Genomic DNA, 23,882 nt, shown 5'->3' with positions numbered 1-23,882 from the left:
AAAATGTAATTCTATCCCCCCTTACTCTTCTCGTCTATATATAAGTTCATGTAAACCTTTTTTTTCCTTCTCTTCCTATATTTTAAGTTCTTGTAAACCTTGCCGAGCTCCACAACATCCGTGGAGATGATGCGGTATATAAACTTAAGGTTTAGATTAGTTTAGTCTGTGTCCCATATGTGATGATTTGGTGTAGGATTGAGCTGAGGAGGGCATCAATGGGAATTCCTCTAACTTGGAACATGAGGATGTTACTGGCCAAACTTAATGGTAGATATCCTGCAAACAGGATGGTTGGATAGGCTGGCGTGAGCTTGGAACCAGGTGGACTTTACAGTCTATGACCCAGAAAAATATCAAAGAAGAGACAAGCTAATTTAATCATGTATTTATAATGGGTATAACTAATGGGCAGACTGGATGGACTGTTCAGGTCTTTATCTGCCGTCATTTACTATGTTACTATGTAAATAACTAGCCTCCTCTTTTATGAACGCCTAGCGCAGGTTTTAGCGCTGGCAGCGGTGGTAACTGCTCCGATACTCATAGGGATTCTAGGAGCGTCGGCGCAGTTACCTCCGCTGCCGGCACTAAAACCCATGCTATGCATTCGTAAAAGAGTTGGTAGGAGCATTACCAAGTAATACCTAGTTTAAAGTTTATTCTGGCTGTAACAGGTCGCCAGTGTAGTTTCTTAAAATTGTAAATGTTCTGATTTCCAGAGGACAAAATCAAAGACGGTACCAGAATCTGAAAAGAGTTTGATATCAAAATACTTTCTTATGGATCTAAGTTTTCTCAGTATCAAAAAAAGATTGTTTGACTACAGATTTTACATGCTGATGTGTAGGTAGGGAATTATCTATTTCAACCTCTAGAATACAAGAGCGTAGCTCCAGGGGGAAATCATTATCCAAGGTGAAAGATACCACATAAAGCTGTATGAAGATGCAGATTAGAGAATTGCACGGGGACAGAAATCCCACCCATCCCCGCCAGGATCCTCTCCATCCACACTCGTCCCCACCAGGATCCTCTCCGTCCCCACCAGGATCCTCTCCGTCCCCATCCATCCCCGCAAGGAATTACCTCCATCCCCGCCCGTCCCCATAAAAAGCAGCAATTACTTCTGACAGGATCATCAATTCCACAGTTTCTTTTGTGTGTGCGCTGCTGTTTTCCTTGTGGAATCTCTTTGGTGGAACCTTTTTTTGTTTTCTGTTATGTTTAACTTATAAACCCCCTCTTTTACTAAGGCTGACGTGTCCATTATATTATATGGATGAACTCTGCTTCCAAAGCCTTCCATCCCCGTGGGAGTCCCGTGGGCCAGAGGGAGGTCCCCGTGGGAGTCCCGTGGGTTAGGGGGGATTCCCACGATCCCCATTCCCGTGCAGACCTCTAATGCAGATGAGCAAACTCACTAATATTGTGTCTCCCTCATAACCAACCTAAGAAGGTGGCACTACCTTTGAAAGCTTGTCAAAAAATGTATTGTTAGTTCAATACAGTATTAAAAAAAAAAATAGTACGGCATATTTTTTTTTGTTTTATTTCTATCTATTGCATTTCATTCTAAACCACAGAAAAAATCCACACTTGAGCTCTGGCTATCTTAAAAGAACAGAATCCATTGTGAAATTAAAATGGTGATCAGCTCCTTTGAACCCAACAGACTCGCCATCCCGTTGTCAAAGTAGACACTTGCCAAAAAGCTAACCTATGCCCCATTCTACTATGAACAAATGGAATCCCTCTAACCAGTAAAGTTAAACTTCGTCAAATCAGAACCACTGTGGCTACCATAACTCATTTGAAATATGCATCACCGAGCAGCGTTGACAAAGCAGTTACTTGGTCCTATGTTCATATCAGAGGACAGATGGGGCGTTCAGTTAAGTAGGGCTGACCAACTTGCAACTCTTGTATCATTCTTTCATTGGCATGCTCTTCACAAATGGATAAGCTATCTGTAATCTAGAGCAATCCTAACCTTGGTAATATTCTACTTGTGTGCCTTAGTCTTGCTGTCTATGGAGAAGGTCTATTACAGGTGGGAATGGGATGATTCAGCATGGACCTTTGAGAGCAGTTCTTTCAGCAAGAGACAGTTCATCGCAGCCATTTCATCACAGCCCTTTCATAGAAACACAGAAAAATTATGCTCATCCGCAGCATCCACTATCTCCTCCTCTCCCTATTGGCTAACGGCTCTATACACCTGCATTGTGATGTCATAGAGCTTTATGGTAATAGAACCATAAAACATGATGGCAGATAAAGGTCAAATGGCCCATCCAGTCTGCACATCCACAGTAACCATTATCTCTTTCTCTCTCTGAGTATGAGGAGAGACTGGAAGCCCTAATATGTATACCCTAGACTAGAGGAAAGGAAGGACAGGGGAAATATGATTCAGACATTCAAATACTTGAAGGGTATTAACGTAGAACAAAATCTTTTCCAGAGAAAGGAAAATGGTAAAACCAGAGGACATAATTTGAGGTTGAGGGGTGGTAGATTCAAAGGCAATGTTAGGAAATTCTACTTTACGGAGAGGGTAGTAGATGCCTGGAATGCGCTCCCGAGAGAGGTGGTGGAGAGTAAAACTGTGACTGAGTTCAAAGAAGCGTGGGATGAACACAAAGGATCTAGAATCAGAAAATAAGATTAAATATTGAACTAAGGCCAGTACTGGGCAGACTTGCACGGTCTGTGTCTGTATATGGCCGTTTGGTGGAGGATGGGCTGGGGAGGGCTTCAATGGCTTCAATGTCTATATATAATAATAATAATTTATTTCTTATATACCGCTATATGGCTGATTGGAGGAGGATGGGCTGGAGAGGGCTTCAATGGCTGGGATGGTTTAGATGGGATGGAGTAGATTTTAACGGATATTTTGGCAGTTGGAACCCAAGCACAGTACCGGGTAAAGCTTTGGATTCTTGACCAGAAATAGCTAAGAAGAAAAAATTTAAAAAATTTAAATTGAATTAGGTTGGGCAGACTGGATGGACCATTCGGGTCTTTATCTGCCGTCATCTACTATGTTACTCTCTCTGAGAAATCCGACGTGCCTATCCCAGGCCTTCTTGAATTCATCGCAGGCTGTTTCATCTCTTAATATTAAGATGCCCTCTCAAAATCAACCTTTTATCCCGGAAGTCTTCCCTCTCGACAACTTTCTGTTCCAATATATAGGGAAATCTGTAATGATTCCATGCCCCCCCTTTCAAACCTTTGAAGTCACCAGATGATGTGGAGGCAGGAGAAGAAGACCATAGACATAATGAAGGGAAAGGAGCACCAGTGGGGGGGGGGGGGGGTGAGCGGGGCTATTCCTCCCCTCTTGCAAACCTTGAAGTCACCAGATGATGCGGAGGCAGGAGAAGATCATAGATGGGTGAAGGGAAAGGAAAGAAACACCAATGGGATGGGGAGGGCTATTCCCCCTCTCTTTCAAACCTTGCAGCTTCAGAAAGGTAACTGCTTGCCATTACAACGGCCGCAGTGAAACCGCTGCGGTTAAATGGCCTTTGCTGAATCGTCCTAGACCCTTTACAGCAATGGTCTCAAACATGCGGCCTGGAGGCCACATGTGGCCCGCCAGGTCCTATTTTGAGGCCCTCAGTATGTTTAGCATAATCACAAAAGTAAAATAAAACAGTTTCTTGATCATATGTCTCTTTAGCTATAAATTACAATATTTTTATCAAGACTTAACCAAAAGGAAAGATTTATAAACTATAAAAAGTTTTACCTCAAGCAAAATTGTCATTTCTTTAAAAAGACATGAACTATTTTTTCTGAGGCCCTCCAAGTATCTACAAATCCAAAATGTGGCCCTGCAAAGGGTTTGAGTTTGAGACCACTGCTTTACAGGTAACTAGCCTTACTTTTTACTGCTATTTCTGCCGCTTCTTCCGTTTGCTCCTCAGGATTATGCAACATTTTTCCACCTCATTCTCAAGATGTAAGCATGTATAAGAGATGGGCATATGTCATAGGAAAGACACATGGAGAAGCAGGCATCCCATCCTATAAGCATGAGGAGGCTAATTTTTCGCATCTTATAAGCAAAATGGCAAAGTTTAATGAAAATTATTTTCCAAAGTTCATCATTAGCTGATGATCAAATTTAAGGAAACAGCCTATGGAACCAGTTCTGAACCTACAGACCTTGATTAAATTCCTCTGTCCACCGCAGACTGAAAGCAAAATACTGTGTCTGTAAGTCCCAGTATTCAAATGCGGGGGCTCTGTTTTGGGGGCTTATTTTCTCTCACTCCTCCCTTGTCGGCCCTGCTCTCCAGCTCCAGAAGTTCCAGGACACAGTGCGGAAGGTGATGACGCTTCAAGCTGTCACCAAATACTTCATCCGCATCACCGAGGATGCCCTGGGTTCCAAATTCTGGGGAGACGTCGGCATCCCAAACGCAAGATCTCATTATAACGCAAAGGTAAGCCCATCCCCAAAGAACTCACGGAAAAGATGAAAAAATGCAAAATAAGGGGGGGGGGAGGCCCTGTTACTAAAGGGAGTTAAGCCCTTAACCTTTTCCTATCGTGTGTCCCGGATGACGGGACATTCCAAAAAAAATGTTGTTGCCATCGTATGTCCCATGGCATGGGACATACAGTACACCTTCTACCTATCATTTGTCCCATCTATTGGGCCATTGTGTTTATAATAGCCGTAAATCAGGGGTGTCCAACCTGCGGCCCAAGGGCCACATGCGGCCCCGTGAAGTATTTTGTGCGGCCCTGGTCAAGGACGATGCAGTGTTTTCCTCTGCTGCCTCCGGGTGTTTACCATCTTGCCGGCTCCCTCCTGTGTCTTGCTGCAGCGTTTGGCTCCAGAATCATTTTTTTCGGCCAATGCGGCCCAGTGAAGCCAAAAGGTTGGACACCCCTGCCGTAAATGATAACAGTGAAGAATACAAAACTTTACTAAAATAATTACGATTGGAACCAGTGTAACGTAAAATTTATTACGATAGGAAAAGGTGAATGCATGGTTAGCACCCGCAAATAGATTATCGCAGAAACGCATTAAAGCATTTTGCATTACGTTGCCTGTTTGCGCACGCTAACCACGTGAAACCCAATTTTTTAAAAACTATTTTTTCATGTGTCATGGGCAGAGAGTAGACATTCCTTTATTATCTGGCTAGCACATTATGATCGGCGCATGCTAACTCGGTAACGCAGAAGGCGGTAAGTGTTCTGGACTCTTAGAGCCAGATTCCGTAATTGGTCTAAATTAGGCGCCTATTTCATGTCACTCATGCGTAGGTGCCCATTTCAGGATCGGGCTTAGCGGTCCTAACTTAAAACTTAGGCTCCTGTAATGTAGGCCAGGGTTTTAAAGGCCTACATTATAGGTGCCTAAGTCCTTTAGAGAATCACGCCTAGCGGCACCTAAGTCTTTCTCCACACCTAAACACACCTATTTTGGTGTTAGGCATCGCTAGGAGCCGCCTATCTTGTATAGAATTGCGCCTAAAAAGATAGACACCTATCTCCCAATTAAATGGGCGGTTTTTCAAGTATGAGCTTGCTAAAGGGGAGTGTGGCGTAGTGGTTAGAGCTACAGCCTCAACACCCTGAGGTTGTAGTTTCAAACCCCGCACTGCACTCTGGGACCATCGTTACAATTGCAGTTATTAAGATATCAGCTCTAACACTAGCAAAGGAGGGTTTTTTTTGCTAATGATGTTATTTACCCTCTCTAGTTAGAGGAGGGCTCTTCCCCAACGGGGTTCTGAGGCTTTTCTTCTTTTAATGCAATATGAAGTGCTTTTCTGCTGTTATCTTCATTTCACCGATTATTCACAGCTTTTTCTAGAGATAAATAGTGGGGTTCCCCAGGGGTCTATGCTGGCTGGCACTGCTGCTTTTTAACATATTTATTAGTGATCTAGAGATGGGAATAACTAGTGAGATAATTAAATCTGCTGATGACACAAAGTTGTTCCAAATTGTTAAATTGCAAGAGAATTGTGAAAAATTGCAAGAGGGCCTTAGGAGATTGGGCATCAAAATGGCAGATGGGGGGTTTAAGGTGAGCAAGAGCAAAGTGATGCACGTGGGAGAGAGGAGCCTGAACTGTAGCTACGTGACGCAGGGTTCCACGTTAGGAGTCGCTGCCCGAGAAAAGGATCTGGGTGTCATCATTGAGGATACGTTGAATCCCTCAGCTCAATGTGCAGCGAGGGCTAAGAAAGCAAATAGAACGTTAAGAATTATCAGGAAAGGAATAGAAAACAAAGATGAAAATGTTATAATGCCCTTGTATCACTCTATGGTACAGCTGCACCTCGAATACTGTGTGCAATTCTGGTTGCCATATCTCAAAAAAGATATAGTAGAATTATTAAAGGTACAGAGAAGGGCGACAAAAATGATAAAAGGTATGCGGGGACTTCCCTAAGAGGAAAGGCTAGAGCGGCTAGAGCTCTTCAGCTTGGAGAATGATATGGGTCAGGGATGATATGATAAAGGTCTATAAAATACTGAGTGGAGTGGAAAGAGTAGATGCGAATTACTAGTTTACTCTTTCCAAAAATACTAGGACTAAGGGCACGCGATGAAGCTACTAAGTAGTAAATTTAATTTTAAAAAGGGGAAAATATTTCTTCACACAACGTATAATCAAACTCTGTAATTCGTTGCCAGAGAATGTAGTGAAATCATAGCTTAGCAGGGTTTTCAAAAGGTCTGGCTAGTTTCCTAAATGAAAAGTCCATAAATCATTACTGAGATGACTTGGAGAAATCCACTGCTTATTCCTAGGATAAGCAGCATAACATCTAGCTTGGTACTTGGAGCCTGGGTTGTAGCCACTGTTGGAAACGGTCTGTCCCAGTATGAAAGTTCATATGTATCATTGCGCGTTCTTTTACACAGGTCGGAATTTTGCATGTATGGGTCCTGTCAATAAAAATGACTTTATAAAATTACCCTCTAAATGTAGAGCTTTAGGGCCTCTTCTATTAAACTGTGCTAGCAGTTTCTAGCGTGGGAAGCTGCGCTAAACGGCCCACGCTGCTCCTGACGCTCATAGATCACATTGCCCAGCCAGGGACATGGATCAGAGCCCCATCTAGAACCCTGCAATCATGGTCCCAAATCAAGCCACTAGGTGTCACTCTTGCATAGAGACAGTGATGCTTCCCACCAGAAGCTGCAAATACTACATCCTGGTTTCTCTTTTTTTTCTCCGTGTAGATGATGATATATACATGGGAAAGAAAGGGTTAGTATTAATAAACAGTGCTTTTGCCTAGTAAAAGCCTACAAAAGTGAAGTATAAAAATCTGTACATTTCCCAATTTAATTTCAATTTATCCACAGGAAATAAAAGAGAAAAAGCAGAATTCCAGGAAGCAAGACTATGCCTTTGATACAAACAGCTTCAGAAGTCGGTACGAGGTAAGAAACAATGACGGCTAGATATCTCAATAGGGGTTCAATATTCTAGGCTAGGGTCCACCCAGGCACTGATGATGATAATGTTCACATTTTGTCCTGCATCTTAACTGCCTGACCAATAGAGGGAGCTAGAGATAAATTGTAATGCTGACATCATCCCAGTCTCAGAGCGTGTGGTGCAGTGGTTAGAGCTACAGCCTCAGCACCCTGAGGCTTAGATAGATTGTGAGTCCACCGGGACAGATAGAGAAAAATGCGTAAAGTACTTGTATGTAAATCACTTTGAGTGTGATTTTGTATAACTACAAAAGGTGGTATACAAGTCCCAATCCCTTTCTCTCTCCCAAGATCAAAGTTGTTCACCAGTCACATTTCTAAGGGTCTAAAGTGCAGATAAATTTATTCCACTCCCCTCTGGGTGAGTCCATCCACTTGAAGAGGGACAAGGGACACAGATGTTATGGAGCATTCAATGTTCTGAGGTGCAGTGTGTGGATAACAATGTATTTTGGAGATGGAGGAGTGACATGTTGACTGGTTGCATTTTGTGTATTCCTTAGATATGCCACACAAAAAAAACACGGAGTAAGTCGTGTTACTTGCTTACTGCAATTCCTTCTATTTTTTAAAATGATTATATTATAGTTACACAATTTATATACTTAATTTCCTCGCATTAAATAAAGAGAGGAAAAGGCTTCAGTTACTCCAAGCAGGATTCTACTCATTCATTTTTGCTCATGGTAATGAATGTATTGGAACTGTAACATCATAGTCATGAAAACCTCTTTTATTTAGTAAAGATTATTTAAACTTTATTTATTTATTCAATTTTCTATACCGTTCTCCCAAGGGAGCTCAGAACGGTTTACATGAATTTATTTTGGGCCGCCGCGGGAGCGGACTGCCAGGCAGGATGGACCTATGGTCTGACCCGGCGGAGGCACTGCTTATGTTCTTATGTTCTTATTCAGGTACTCAAGCATTTTCCCCTGTCTGTCCCGGAGGGCTCACAGTCTACCTAATGTACCTGGGGCAATTTAGGGATTAAGGGCTCCTTTTACTAAGCTGCGGTAGCGTTTTTAGCGTGCATTAACCCCTGCACTACGCGAAAAAACTAACACCAGCTCTATGGAGGCACACAGTGTTCTTGACTTTCCTTTTATTTCTTCCAATATGTTGTCAAATAAAATAAAAGTTGTCCACATAGATCATATATAGGAATAAAACGAACCCGACACGGGCCGTGTTTCGGCTATCAAGCTTTCCTCAAGGGTCCAATTATGGATGATGTGTCTTGAATTGAGTAAACTCAATGCTGCGTGAAGAAATGGATAACTAGTTCAACTGTGCCCTAGTGACTAGTTATCCACTTGTTCACGCAGCATTGAGTTCACTCGATTTGGAAAATTAGTTTCACAATTCAAGATACATCATCCATGATTTGACCCTTGAGGAAAGCTTGTTAGCCGAAACACGGCCTGTGTTGGGTTCTTTTATCCCTGTATATGATCTATGTGGACAAGTTTTATTTCATTTGACAACATACAGTATGTTTATTCAGCCCTATTGATTTATAGAAGTATTCTTCAATGCAAAGCCCTTGGGGCCAATGGTGGCCCCTAAAGACCTCTGGGACAGGCCCCATCAACATCATTCTGTTTTTACTTCAGTACTCTCTGACTCTGTATTGTAACACTGCTACAGAAGCCCCTGTAATTCTGAATAGAGCCCATGTATTGTAACACCTCTCAGAAGCTCTTTGTAACTCTGTATTGTAACACCTTTACAGAAGCTCATGCAAACCACTCTGAATTGACTCCCCAGTCATTAATACATAAGAACATAAGAATAGCCTTACTGGGTCAGACCAATGGTCCATCAAGCCCAGTAGCCCATTCTCACGGTGGCCAATCCAGGTCCCTAGTACCTAGTCAAAACCCAAGGAGTAGCAATATTCCATGCTACTGATACAGAGCAAGCAGTGGCTTCCCCCGTGTCTTTCTCAATAACAGACTGTGGACTTTTCCTCCAGGAACTTGTCCAAACCATTCTTAAAACCAGCTACGGTATAGAAACTTTTAATAAACAATAACAGAACCATAGCACTTCCTTTATCTGCTCTATGGATTATACTTGATGAATCTGACTAAAGATCCCAAAGTGCTTTGCTTTCATCTTTTGAAAGGTTCATTTTTCCATTGAAATGGTTACGTTGTGATGTGACTTCTTGTAATACTCATTTTTTTAAAGGTGGAGAGAATTGGATCTACGTAGTTGTCCTGGAGGAGTCCATGTGGATTTATTCTTGACTGTAGATCTAATAAATCTTTCTAAATCTATTTGAAATTGGAATAAATAAATAAAATATTACTAGGTACAAATGAAAGTGTGCTAGAGAGAGTTTTCGCCCAGGATTGTTTTTAGTCTTTGATTCATAAGTTTTTGCTTTAGGACCTCCAGGGACCCCTGAGGAAGACAGTTTTGTCGAAACACGGACCCTGTTGGGTCCATAGTCCCCAACAACTTGGGTCCGAAGGCACCATCTCATCCTTTACCTCAGGCAGCAGATTGCCTTGAGCCACCCCTGGGTAGGCAGGAGTTGCACCTTAAGCTGACCAAAAGCTTGCAAATAGAACCTAGGTGGCAACCTTAAGTGGTGCATTCTCCTCTTTTCGTAGCCTGCAAAAATCCTTGGAAAAAGAAAGTCAATTAAAACAGGCAATTCTAAATGGTATTCCAGATTGGCATACTTTAAAAGTATGCCTTCAACACAGCCTTCCATTTTTCTGTTTCCAAGTGGCGTTTCATGGACACGAGGCCTCTGCGTGGTATAAGTTAAGAAATGATTATTTACCTAAAACAGTTACTGGGGGCCTGCGTGATATCTGGAGTGCGGAAATACAACATAATATCTCTCCTGCTATGTGACCCCCAGCTTTGGAATAAAAGAGTCTACTGTACTGCTTCTGCTTCAGTGAGACAAACACTTTATTTTTTATTATGCAGAATATTTTGGACTCCGGTGAGATTACAAAAATTAGATAGTACACGCTCCAACAGATGTTGGCACTGTCAAATTGAAGCAGGTACTTTAGATAATAATAATAATAATTTATTTATATGCCGCTATACAGGGAAGGGTAAAAGCGGCTCACAGCATGAAGAACAATACATACATTTCAATAAAAACATCTTGATAAAATACAGCAAAAAAGACAGTACATACATTTCAATAAAATTGTTAAAAATGGAAGTCTATACATTTCAATAAAATTGATCAAAATGGAAGTGTAGACCATGCGAATAAAAACGTGAGCATGAAATGCAAACATGGTTAAAATCAAGAAAAAAAAACCATGAAGATACCAGCCTGTTAAATAATTGAGTCTTTAGTAATTTCCTAAAATTTAAGTAAGAAGAATCTTCTAACATTTTTCCGAGTCATATATTCAATTTGGCAGCCTGAAAAGAAAAAGTTTTCTCGAGGAACTTCTTATAACGGCAGGTTTAAAGGTTTTTTGGAGGTCTATTAGGAGCAAAATTATGCTCATTCTTGAAGTGACTTTACCATTGTCTTATGGTACGGTTGTCTTCGGCACTTCTTCGTCTAAAAATCCGCTTAGAGCAGATAAAGATAAACTGTTACTAATTATGACCAGAATTGCAATACAGATGATTAACGAGAAATTGGAAACATTGGGATTGTTTTAATTTTTCATTCTGGTGGGAAACTGTATGTCAGTATTCTAGGTTCGAAAGAGAGATGTCAGAAAAATCTGGGGAGTTTCGAAAATTTAAAGAAACATAGGATCCGCTAGATACATATGTTAATTTTCTTTAAACATACTCGCATAGAATGTACCCTTTTAGACTTGGTTTCAGTTCATGATCCTTTTATACACATACAGGAGGTGGGTGGGCTTATTTTGGTGGGCTGGGGGGGTTGGTCTTAAGTTATTTATGTATAGTTTCTTGGTGTTTTCTGAACATATTGCTAATTTATGTAAATTTTCTTATACTGTGTATCAGCAATATTTTGCTATATAAAATTAATAAACAATTTTTAAAAGAAAAGAAAGTCAACTCAAAGGCAGGGTTGATGGCAATGTTAATATTAAACTGTCCAGCAGGAAGCTTTGTTCAAATAATACATCCTGAAGGTCAGAAGAACCCCCTCATTCCTTTGGGACTGAGCGATCCACAAGGCAGATCCTTAAGAGGCAGTGACCAGCAGTCCAGCTCTATGCCATCCGTTTTCCTTGTTCTTTCTCCACAGTTTACTTTTCCAGAGAAAGCCATAGAGATTGCCTCACACAGGCCGGAGGAGCGCTCGCCGGAGGACATCTCGTTCATTCGCAGTGTGATGAGGGGTATTCACAGCTTCCGCCATTACAGCAACGCAATGCAGCTGATGTTGGCCAGGGTCATTCACTATAAGAGGTCAGTGAGGAGTGGGGGAGGAGACAATCACTGGTTCGACACCTCGGTATGTTTCCAAGTTTTACCCTTGCTTCAGCCTCCCTTATTTACAGTGGATGGAGTTCTGCTATGAACTGTGATTGCATGAAACTCACTGGTCAGCAAAATTAGCTGTGGCCAGCTACGCAGCGTGCTCCTTTTGTGGCTGTCAATGGTACAGAGGTACCCAGGAGAGGGAGCCAGGTGCCACCGGGGCAGGATTAACCAATAGGCCAAGCAGGCACGTGCCTAGGGTCCGAAATGGTCAGGGGGGCCTGATGAAGGAGGGCATCAACATTGATTTTTCCAAACGTCGATGGGCCCCTCCAGCATCAATCGGCAATGCGGGCCCCCCCCCCCATCGGTAACGTGGGCCCCCACCCTTCGACGGAAAGTAAGACAAGAAAGCAACGCGGGTACGAAAGGCAATGGGAACTGTAATTGTGCAAGTGGTGCTGCTTGCCCAAAGCTTCCCTCTGACGCAGATTCCTGTTTCCGCCTGGGCGCATGGTGGGGTGGGGTGGGGCAGGGGGGGGGGGGTGCTGTGGTCCGAACTTCTTTGCTAAACCCCTAAATTGGGGCCCTGGCACGGCAGATGCCCCAAAACTTTCCCTCTGCCGCGATGTGTCGTGTCGGAAACAGGAAGTTGCGGCAGAGGGAAAACTTCAGGGCAGCTGCCGTGTCGAGACCCCTCTGAAAAGGCCACTTTTGGCTGCGGGGGAGAAGCGATCTCTTGCCTGGCCTCCTCCGCCCTCGCCCCCCCCACACACACACACTACTCTTCAGCTTTCCCCCTTCTCGGCTGTAGTAGCAGGCAGGGGAAAGCAAGGAGAGCAGCTGCCCTGGGCGCTCTGTTTTGGGCCGCGATGGTCGTCTACTTTTTCTCTGCTTCCCCGATGCGGCAGGAACACAAGCCTTCTTCCTCCTCCTCCCTTCCCCGATGTCAATTTTGACGTCGGAGAGGACGTTCCGGCCCAACCACGCAGCGATTGGCTGGCCCGGAACATCTTCCCCGACGTCAAAATTGGCGTTAGGAAGAAGGCATAGAAGCAGCGGCAGCAGACCGGGCTTTGAATTGGCACAGCAGGGAGGGAAAGCAATCGCCCATCCCGGTGTCCCCGCGCACCACTTCGGGACGCTGTCCCTGAAAACGGGACATTTCGGTGTCCCGAAGCGGTGCTGTCCCTGAAAACGGGACATTTCGGTGTCCCGAAGCGGTGCTGTCGGGACAACGGGATGGTCGGTCCGAAAACGGGACTGTCCTATTGAAAAAGGGACATATGGTCACCTTATGCATGCCTCAAACACTTTAAAAACATAAGTGTTCGAGGCTTGTGCAATTAAGGCAGAGCTTACAGGAATGGAGCAGAGACAACGACAGCGACAAAACTCACAGGGACGGGATGGGGAAATTGAGTTCCTGCGGGGACGGGGACACATTTGTCCCCATGTCATTCTCTAGTATGCATCTGTATGTCTGTGTTTTGTTTGTGTGCATAGATCAATATGTGTATCCTCCACCCACTCCTGTGTTAGGCAGCTAATGTGGTGTTTTTTTGTGCCAAAAGCTCCCGTTTTAACACAGTAGACGGTAACACAGGTCTGTACTACTGTCTACTGTGCTGATAACGCTGCGTTAGCTGCTTACTACAGCTTAACCCTTTCAGGACCATAAGGATCGTAGGCCAATTTTTGTGGTTTTGACAACATTTTTATGGTAAAAAGGGCTTGCAGATGCCAAAAAATGGATTTTTTTTTTGTGAAATATCATTATTTTTATTTAAAAAAAATCAAACTTCTGGCTTATGGACAGTGTGGCAAGTGAATCTTCTCGTCAATCTGGCAACGACGCTAATGAATGAATGTCGGAACCAGTTTGTTTACATAAAGGCAGTATCCTATGGAATCCATACATATCAAATTTAGAACTGTAGACTATCCCAATCAAAATTTATAGGATTTTAAAGTTATGGGACAAATATGTCCCTTGGTCCTGAAAGGGTTAATAAAAGGCCTCTTTTCAGCTCTCTGGTAACAGGAAAATTACCTGTTGCACCTGAATTAGAGTGGCACCAAATACAGGATTTGACTTGCAAACACTTTTTTCAAGGTCTATTTGTCAAATATACTACCACTTAGTAAACATTAATCTTGACAAAATTCACACACTGTGTTGAGTATGGCAACTGGAAATCACTAACAATTTAATGAAAACGAGCCTCAGAAACACCGGCAAGGCATATCTAGCACTCGCCAAGCCTATTTCAGCCACATCAATCATAGGCTCCTCTTGCACCCGAGAACCGCCACAGTAAAAAAAAACCTCAAATCTGAGAAAACTGTTTTGTGTTTATGTGCACTGTGATATTTTTGCTCTGCAACCGAGGCCAGCGCAGGTTTTTCACAAATTTGAGTTTTTTTTACTGTGGCGGTTCTCGGGTGCAAGAGGAGCCTATGATTGATGTGGCTGAAATAGACTTGGCGAGTGCTAGATATGCCTTGCTGGTGTTTCTGAGGCTTGTTTTCATTAAATTGTTAGTGATTTCCAGTTGCCATACTCAACATAGTGTGTGAATTTTGTCAAGATTAATGTTTACCAAATATAGGATTACCAGATTTTAGTTAAAGTCCATCTCTGGAGGCACAGCCTTGTTTCTGTGACCCCCATAAGCATAAGAACATAAGCAATGCCTCTGCTGGGTCAGACCTGAGGTCCATCGTGCCCAGCAGTCCGCACACGCAGTGGCCCAAAAGGTCCAGGACCTGTGCAGTAATCCTCTATCTATACCCCTGTATCCCCTTTTCCAGCAGGAAATTGTCCAATCCTTTCTTGAACCCCAGTACCGTACTCTGCCCTATTATGTCCTCTGAAAGCGCATTCCAGGTGTCCACCACATGTTGGGTAAAGAAGAACTTCTTAGCATTTGTTTTGAATCTGTCCCCTTTCAACTTTTCTGAATGCCCTCTTGTTCTCTTATTTTTGAAAGTTTGAAGAATCTGTCCTTCTCTACTCTCTCTATGCCCTTCATGATCTTGTAAGTCTCTGTCATATCCCCTCTAAGTCTCCTCTTCTCCAGGGAAAAGAGTCCCAGTTTCTCCAATCTCTCAGCGTATGAAAGGTTTTCCATCCCCTTTATCAAACGTGTCTATTGAAGATCTGCTGCTATTTGTTGTTCCAACCCACAGTTTGGAAACCACTATTGTAGTGTTTCTGTATTCCCTGGCATTGATTTTTCCCCTGTATTTATTTGTTCCAGGTTTGGGAAAAGGCGGGTTGTCGTCCGTAAAGGGCACCGAGGAGACAGTTTCTACTTTGTGTTTTCGGGTGTCATTGCAGTGACACAAGACGAGGATGGCACCAGCGCGCTTCTGGATCCAGAGCCTATCCTGCTACGGAAGGGAGCCAGCTTTGGGGTATATTTAGCACAGCAAGGGAGCAAGATGTTTCTAAGGCTTGTGAGTGACACTGCTTCTGCCAGTCATCACACCGTGCACGTTCCCCACCCTCACGATCTGAAGCTGCACATGCCAAATGCAGCGGCATCTGTCAGGATAGGCCCAGCCTACCCAGGAGAATTTCCAGACATACAAACACAGAATATCTTTGTAAAACATAGGGCAAAAATTCACCAATCCATATTTAAAATGATTTAAGCAGACATGAAATGTTTCTGCCTGCTTAAATTGTGCTGTGCAGACCAGTCACCAATATTCAGCAGCATTTAACCCATTCTGTGCCATTGAATATTGTGCTGAGCAGCCATTTTGTAAGTAGACCAGAGAGGGGTGTTACAGAGGCGGAGTCACAGAGAACAGCATAAAAAGCAGTCCTACCTTTGGTAATTTGGCTATGTGGGTGCTGGTACCCACATAACTTCCTGCTCTCAGCCTAAAGAGTGCTGATTCACCTTCCCTCCCTCCCACCCCCTATACAACCCTCCTGCTGATCCCCTACCCCCATTTCCAGCATTGAATATCTGAACCTTATTCTGCCTGTGATACTGAACATGTGGGCTGATCATCACAGACTAAATATCGACTGGTCAGACTTTTCTCAGAATTGCTGGGTATTTCTTTCCTGCTGTTGAGATTCTGCTTTCAATCTGCATAGTACTGTCTTTCCCAGATGAATGGATTGCCTACCAGTTGCAGTCTTTTTCAATCTCAAACAGCTGGATCCTACCAATACATGTACCATGCTGTAACTCACTGAAACATGTGAATTGTGGTAACATGCCCCAGCAAAATGCTTGTTGATTTTTACTGCGCCCTGTGTTAAGAACATAAGAACATAAGCAGTGCCTCTGCTGGGTCAGACCAGAGGTCCATCATGCCAGCAGTCCGCTCACGCGGCGGCCCATCAGGTCCAGGACCTGTTCAGTAATCCTCTATCTATACCCTTCTACAGTGGCGTACCTAGGGTATGTGGCACCCGGGGCCCATCATTTTTTGACACCCCCCCCATCTATATGAAAAATATGATTTTTAGTAACAATCTAAATATCGCACCACAAGGGTGTACCTAGGAAAAGGCTGCATCTTAAACACTGCAGTGAGCACTAGAACACCAACACATACATTGTAAAACTAAACAAGCCAGATCCCGCACAGTCAATTGATCCTGTAGTCAATGCCAACTGAAAACTGTGTTCTTTTCATACACACAGAACAGAGATACACCCTCGCCCAAAATGGAATAATCACAAACTAAAAATAGAAATATGTAGACAAAAGTTAAACTGATACGCCAAGAAACCAGACCCTGGATACAATGCAACACCACAAAAAACAGTAACACATGTCCTCTAATACAGTGCAAAATATAAAGACAGTAGATGTAAATTTTAAAAAACTGATACATAACAATCACCACTTTATAAATTAACAAATAAAAATAAAACAAATAATGAGAAATAAAAAAATACCATTTTATTGGACTAATCCCCATAAGCTCGGTCCCCATCCCCGCAAACCACCTGATTCCATCCACACAAGCCTTGAATTGTTTATATTAAAGTATAAAAAGAAACAATATTCTGTACAATTGTCAATTTATAAATCAGCGTCTTCTCCCCACTCTCTTCCCCATTTCCCTTCAGCATCCTCAGCCCACTCTCTCTCCACTTTCCTTCAGCGCACGCACATAAAAACAAGCAAGTAATTTTATATCATTTTCATTCTATTCATTCATAGAAATTAAAGTCTAGATAATGCCAGTCACATAACAAAACATGATTTTACAAAAATAATTCCCTGCAGTCAAGCCTGCAAGGATTACTAGATGTCTTTCAGCAGCTCCTCTCCCTCCCTCCCCCTTACCTTTGTGGCCAAGTCAAAATGATCTACCAACAATAAAATTTTAAAAACATAAAGCACGCTGTACGCAGAGAAAATGTTAATTATCATTTATATTCCGCGGGTTTTCAAAGAGGTCAAGGCAGATGACTTTATGCAATGTCACCTCAGTAACAACTATACAAAAATAGACAAATATTCCCCCTCCCTTTTTACTAAACTGCGATAGCGGTTTTTAGCGTAGGGAGCTGCGCTGAATGCCCCACGCTGCTCTCGACGCTCATAGGCTCCCTGCGCTAAAAAACTCTATTGCGGTTTAGTAAAAGGGGACCATAGTGCAAAATATAGACAGCAGATATAAATTTTCAAAACAGACACATTTTGATCACTAAGTTGAAAATAAAATCATTTTTCCTACTTTTTTGTCTGGTGATTTCATGAGTCTCTGGTCCTTCTTCTGGTCCTTCTTCTTTCTCTCTCCCCCTGGCTCCCCTCTTTATTTCTGCCTTTCTTTCTCTCTCCTCCTGGCCCCCCTCTTTATTTCTGCCTTTCTTTCTCTCTCACCCCTGGCCCCCCTCTTTATTTCTGCCTTTCTTTCTCTCTTCCCCTGGCCTCCCTCTTTATTTCTCTCTCCCCCTGGCCCTCCTCTTTCTTTCTGCCTTTCTTTCTCTCCCCCTTGACCCCCCTCTTTATTTCTGCCTTTCTTTCTCTCCCCTTGGTCCCCCTCTTTCTTTCTGCCTTTCTTTCTCTTCCCTTGGTCCCCCTCTTTCTTTCTGCCTTTCTTTCTCTCTCCCCTGACCCCTCTTTATTTCTGCCTTTCTTTCTCTCTCCCCCTGGCCCCCCCTCTTTATTTTTTCCTTTCTTTCTCTCTCCCCCTAGCCCGCACAAGCCATCATGCCAATTTCTCCACTTCCACGATTCTTTCCCTACCCTCACCCCCAAGCCAGCAGCCGATTTCTCCCTGCTCCTTCCCCGATGTCCTGATGTCCTGAACTTCATGGGCAGCAGCAGCATTCACAATTCACTGCTGTTGCTCACTTCAGGCCTTCCTCTCTGTCGGGTCCTGTCTTCATGAAAACAGGAAGTAGGCAGGACCCGGCAGAGAACAAGGCCTGAAGCCGGCAACAGCAGCGAATTGTAAACGCTGCTGCTGCCCGAAGAAGGTAATGGAGCACCGAGGCAGTCCGCTTCTCCCCCCTCCCAGCCGAACCCCCGCTGACCCTCCTATCTCCCCCCCGTGAACCTTTCCGACCTTCCCAGCGAGAGCAGCAAACCTCCTTCGCGGCTTTCTCCTCCCTCTGCCGCGTTACTGATGACATCATCAGTGATGCGGCAGAGGGAGGATAAAGCCGACGCTACTGGAGGGAGGTTTGCTGCTTTCGCTGGGAGGGTCGGAAAGGTTCACTTGGGGGGGGGGGAGAGATAGGATGGTCAGCGGGGTTTCGGCTGGGAGGGGGGAGAAGCGGTCTGCCTTGGTGCTCCAAGGCCTGGCGCCATTACCTTTTTCGGTAATGGCGCCGATGCTCCTTTCGCTGGGAGGGTAGGAGCGCGATAGGGACCGGGCCAGCTGTGCACCCTCCCTAAGGCGGCACCCGGGACGGACCTCCCCCCCGCCCCCCTTGGTACGCTACTGCCCTGGGGAAACAGCCTGCAACAAGATCGCACGATGCCAGCGATCTTTGCTTGCTTCGGCTGTTTCCTCCGCCGCGGTCCCGCCCCTCCTCTGACGTCAGAGGAGGGGGCAGGACCGTGGCGGAGGAAACAGTCGAAGCAGGCAAAGATCTCTGGCATCGCGATCTTGCTGCAGGCTGTTTCCAGACGCGACACCCGGCGCAGGGGGGGGGGGAACTGGACCGGACCGGTAGCACCCCCTCAGGGCTTGGCACCCGGGGCGGACCGCCCCCCCGCCCCTCCCTTGGTACGCCACTGCCCTTCTATCCCCTTTTTCTTCAGGAAATCATCCAATCCCTTCTTGAACCCCAATACCGTGCTCTGTCCTATCACACCCTCTGGAGGCGCATTCCAGGTGTCCACCACCCTTTGGGTGAAGAAGAACTTCCTAGCATTGGTTCTGAATCTGTCTCCTCTCAATTTTTCCGAATGCCTTCTCGTTCTTGTAGCTTTTGAAAGTTTGAAGAATCTGTCCCTCTCCACTTTCTCTATGCCCTTCATAATCTTGTAAGTCTCTATCATGTCCCCTCTAAGCCTCCTCTTTTCCAGGGAAAAGAGCCCCAGTTTCTCTAATCTTTCAGCATATGAAAGATTTTCCATACCTTTTATCAATCGCATCGCTCTTTTCTGAACCCTGTTGTTTTCTCCTCCCCTGTATCATCTTTGTCTCTTTCCCTCACTCTGTATCTGTCCATGCATTCCTTCGTCTCAACTCAGAAAGTGAAATTTATTGCAGCTCTCAATGGCTTGGGTTGATGAGCCCAGCCCCAAAGCTGCAGAACCCATAAGAATTCCCTCTGCTGTAACGCACACATTAAAGAGAATAGTGACAACGTAACCTGGATAGGTTTAAAAAGGACCACAAATTTTAAGGCCTAACGGGACGAAAGGAAGCTCAAAGGAAATGTAAGGAAATACTGTTTAAGCTCCTTCTTTTCATTTTGGAAGGCCCTGAAGACAATCTTGTTCGCTAAATGCTTTGAAAATCAATCTTATTAAATTCTTAATTTGATTAATATTGTCTCTTTTTTTTCTTCTTCTATGTATTATTTTTCTTATTGTTAACCGAGTCGAGCTCCTTATGGTGATGACCTGGCCTATAAATCTAAGTTTTAGTTTAGTTTAAATACTTCTTTAGGGAGTGAATGCTTGGAATCATGTCCCAGCAGAGGTGGTGTCAACCAAACCCAAGCATGCTTGGGACAGATACTCCTAAGAGACAGGGAGGGACAGGTGTAGAACAATGAGTAGGATCTGTACAAATATAGGAGTCAAATTTCAAACCAAATGGGCACACAAGGTGCAGCAAGAGATTTGCACAAAGTGAATATCCCCCAAACAAGACTGGCTATGGGGTGCTCCAGGAAGAGTTTGTGAAACACTGCATTAGGCACTGTACCCCTAATTCTATTCAAGTTTAGGACCAAGGGCTAGATTCACTAACCTGCCCGATCCGTGGCCGATCCACAGCAGGCCAACAAATTCACAGAGGGTCAGCATGCTAATGGGGGCGATCAGAGGAACGACCCCCACTGACCACACGGATTGCTAGTGACCCTAGAAGTCATCCAAGAAGAACTAGGATAATGCCTCTAAATATATAAGGCTACAGAGCAGGACAAACTGCTCAGGGTAGGAAAAAAGGGGAAAACACGGAGCTGCGGGTATCTCCCGTCTGCGCTCTCAGAACATCCCAGTCACAAGAACAGCCCATGTCCCCTGTTAGACCCCAGAAATTTTTTTTAAATTGTGAAAACCTAATGCCTATCCCTAAATGACTCCTTCTCATGAGGCAACACTCACACCAGTCATCACGAACCAATCATATTGACAGTCATACACCTCACAACCTCCCTAAACAAGCACCCCCCCTTACCTCCCCTCCCCGTGGCGAGAGACTAGGGCAACCGCAGGAACACTCTCCATAAAGCCAGGTACACCTGAATACAATATTGGACTCAGGAGGGAGATATTCCCTTGGCACTAAACAGTGTTAATTGATAGCAATTGGCACCATGCAACAGACCTTCGGCGATATTCTATAAAATGTGAGCAAATATAGTTCCACGTAGAACCGCCATTACGAGTACAGCGTTGACATAATGCAGAGCAATTAATGCAAAATTTATCAGTTAACTCCACAAGCTGTCTTGGCTGCCGAGCTTCAAGTGACAAAACTTCTCAGTAAAGCACAAATTCTCACCAAAATTTTCTAACAACGACAAAATGAGGCAGTTCAATAAAAAGGGTATTACCTTATTTCATTTGGCCCTCTTTTACTAAGCTGCGGTAGAGGTTTCCAGCCCGTGATGTTGATAAATCGAAGTGTGGTTAAAATTTTTAATAAGCAAATATATAAACAAACATATATTACTTTTAAAACCAATAGGAGGAACTTTTTTTTTCACTTAGAGAATACTTACGCTCTGGAACGCGTTGCCAGAGGATGTGGTAAGAGTGGATAGCATAGTTGGTTTTAAGAAAGGTTTGGACAAGTTCCTGGAGGACAAGTCCATAGTCTGTTATTGAGAAAGACATGGGGGAAGCCACTGCTTGCCCTGGATCGGTAGCATGGAATCTTGCTATACCTTGGGTTCTGACCAGGTACTAGTGACCTGGATTGGCCGTGAGAACAGGTTACTGGGCTTGATAGACCATTGGTCTGACCCAGTAAGGCTATTCTTATGTTCTTAAACAGTGGACTAATATGGCTACCGCACCATTTCATACATGTTTGAAAAATGTCAGAACTCCACCTAGAATCCATGCTAAGGAGGCCTATGTTACCAGGGAAAAATGCTTGAGTACCTGAATAAATTCACGTAAACCGTTCTGAGCGCCTCTGGGAGAACGGTATAGAAAATTGAACAAATAAATAAACCAATGGCAGATTAAACTAAACTAAACTAAACCTTGGGTTTATATACCGCACCATCTCCACGAATGCGGAGCTCGGCACGGTTTACAGGAAGAAAGATGAGAGAGGAACTACAGTGGAGAGATTAAAGAGTTAGGTGTAAAGGGGGAAGGTGAGAGGCCTAAGAGGGGGGAAATGTTACAGTTTTGAGAATAGCCAGGTTTTTAGGTGTTTGCGGAAGAGTTGGAGGGAGCTTGAGGTTCGGAGAGGGGAGGTGAGGTTATTCCAGATCTCAGTGATTCTAAAGGGGAGGGATGACCCAAGTTTGCCTACATGGGAAATACCTTTTATGGAAGGGAAGGATAGTTTAAAAAAACTGAAGATACATCCAGTCTTGGCTTCACTCTGCTGCATATGTGGATTTGTAGTTCTGATTTCTCCAATAAAAATAGAAACTGCTTCTCTATTTGTGCAGGAGAGGAAGATTAAGCCTAGATCAGAGTTTTTGGGTTTGTGACATGACACCCAGGGACAGTGCAAGGTTATTGGGTGCTCTAGGTGAACATTTAGTCTTAAACACTCTTCACCCCCCCCCCCCCCATTAACTTTCAGGCCCCTAATCTGCACCCTCTTTCCCTCCCCCCACTCAAAAAAATTATGCTTATGTATCAAATACATACAAACAACAAGTCCCTGGTAAATGTGCTATTTGAAAACTGGATACGCAAAGCACCAAGGGCCTTCAGAATAGAAGACAATCAAGGCATTTATTGTAGGACCTGGCACAGATCATGTTTCAGCATGAAACGCCTGCGTCAGGGGTTGTTCAAGGAAATATCAAATCACAGTTGCTTCAAAATGGCCTGCCTCAGGGGTCATAAAGTCAAATCTAACAACACTTTTGGACTAGACCTGCTGGGCAAAGAATTAGATTGAAGTTGCTTCTTAAAACCACATTGAGTTTCTAACTTATTTCTACTATTACGATATTTACAGCATTAGATGTGATTTTATGAGCCCTGAGGCAGGCCTTTCTGCCGAAACATGGGCCATCTTGGGTTTTTTTTAGAACCTATAATCAGGACCAGATTAATGGGTAGGCCCAGTAGGCACATGCCTAGGGCCCAAAATTGTCAGGGGGGCCCGCTGAAGGAGGGCAAACAGACGAGCGACTCACCTTGCCAATTTTTTTTTTCAAATGGTAACGGCAGCTCCCCCCTAGCATCGATGGCAATGGAGGGCCCCCCCCCCCCCCCGGAATCAACAGCAATGCAGCCAGCTCTGCTGCAGGAAGGTCCCGCGATGACTGCATCTGCTGGTCCATCCCCCTCCAACATCACTTACTTTTTCCGGAGCACAGCCAGCAGACGCAGTCATCATGGGACCTTCCTGCAGTAGAGCCAGCCATGTTGTTGTTGATGCCGGGGGGCGCCGCGTTGCCATTGATGCCGGGGGGGGGTCTATGTTGCCATTGATATTGGGGGGCCATATTGCCATTGATGCCGGGGGGCAGGTGTTACCATCAATGCCGTGGAAGGGGCCAAGTGTTGCCATCGATGCCGGGGGGCCCGTTGTCGCCAACTGTTCTGCATTTATTTGGCAGGAGAGAGAAAGGAGCATGGAAGGGTGGTGGAGGGAGAAAAAGGCGGCAGGGTGGTATGGAAGGGTGGTGGGAAGGATGGTATAGAAAGTGGAGGGAGAGAAAGGGGCAAATGTTGAAGGAAGTAGGGGGAAGGGAAAGGGGAGAGAGAAACATAAGGGGGCAGATGCTGATGGAAGTGGTGTGCAGGGAAAGGGGAGAAGGGAAAGGAGGGAGAGAGACATAAAGGGGCAAATGCTGATTGAATTGGTGCAGGGAAAGGAGAGAGAGACATAAGGGGGAAGGATACTGGATGCAATTGAGTTGGAGGGAAAGAAATGGGGCAGATTCTAATGGAAGTAGGGAGAAGGGAGAGGAGAGAGTGAAATGCCATACCATGGGAGTGTAGGAGAGGGAAGGGAAGGAGAGGAGAGACCATTGGAGGAGGGAAGGGAAGAAGATGTATGCCACACCAAAGGTGGGGGGAGGGAGAGATAGAAGAGAAAGGCAGACAATTTCTGGAAGAGGCATAGAAAAAGAGCAGATTCCATATGGAAGAGGCAGACAGTGGATGGAAGGAAG

General features: G+C 44.4%; 1 protein-coding gene across 2 annotated transcripts in view; it reads left to right on the top strand.

Annotated features, from left to right (window-relative positions):
- LOC117354412 (cyclic nucleotide-binding domain-containing protein 2-like) overlaps window positions 1-23,882 on the top strand; it is a 93,208-nt gene that overhangs the window by 7,182 nt on the left and 62,144 nt on the right. Inside the window, exons 2-5 of one of the 2 annotated variants that reach the window (XM_033931901.1) lie at window positions 4,317-4,463; window positions 7,360-7,437; window positions 11,717-11,880; window positions 15,156-15,312. In XM_033931901.1, coding sequence (XP_033787792.1) covers window positions 4,317-4,463; window positions 7,360-7,437; window positions 11,717-11,880; window positions 15,156-15,312 — 546 coding nt within the window. Of the gene's footprint in view, window positions 1-4,316; window positions 4,464-7,359; window positions 7,438-11,716; window positions 11,881-15,155; window positions 15,355-23,882 lie in introns of both variants that reach the window. The other variant, XM_033931900.1, reaches the window with a different exon arrangement.

The sequence above is a fragment of the Geotrypetes seraphini genome, chromosome 2 (assembly GCF_902459505.1).
Source record: "Geotrypetes seraphini chromosome 2, aGeoSer1.1, whole genome shotgun sequence".
Taxonomy (NCBI): domain Eukaryota; kingdom Metazoa; phylum Chordata; class Amphibia; order Gymnophiona; family Dermophiidae; genus Geotrypetes; species Geotrypetes seraphini.
Note: the sequence above shows the minus strand (reverse complement) of the source record. Positions and strands in the feature narration are given on the sequence as shown.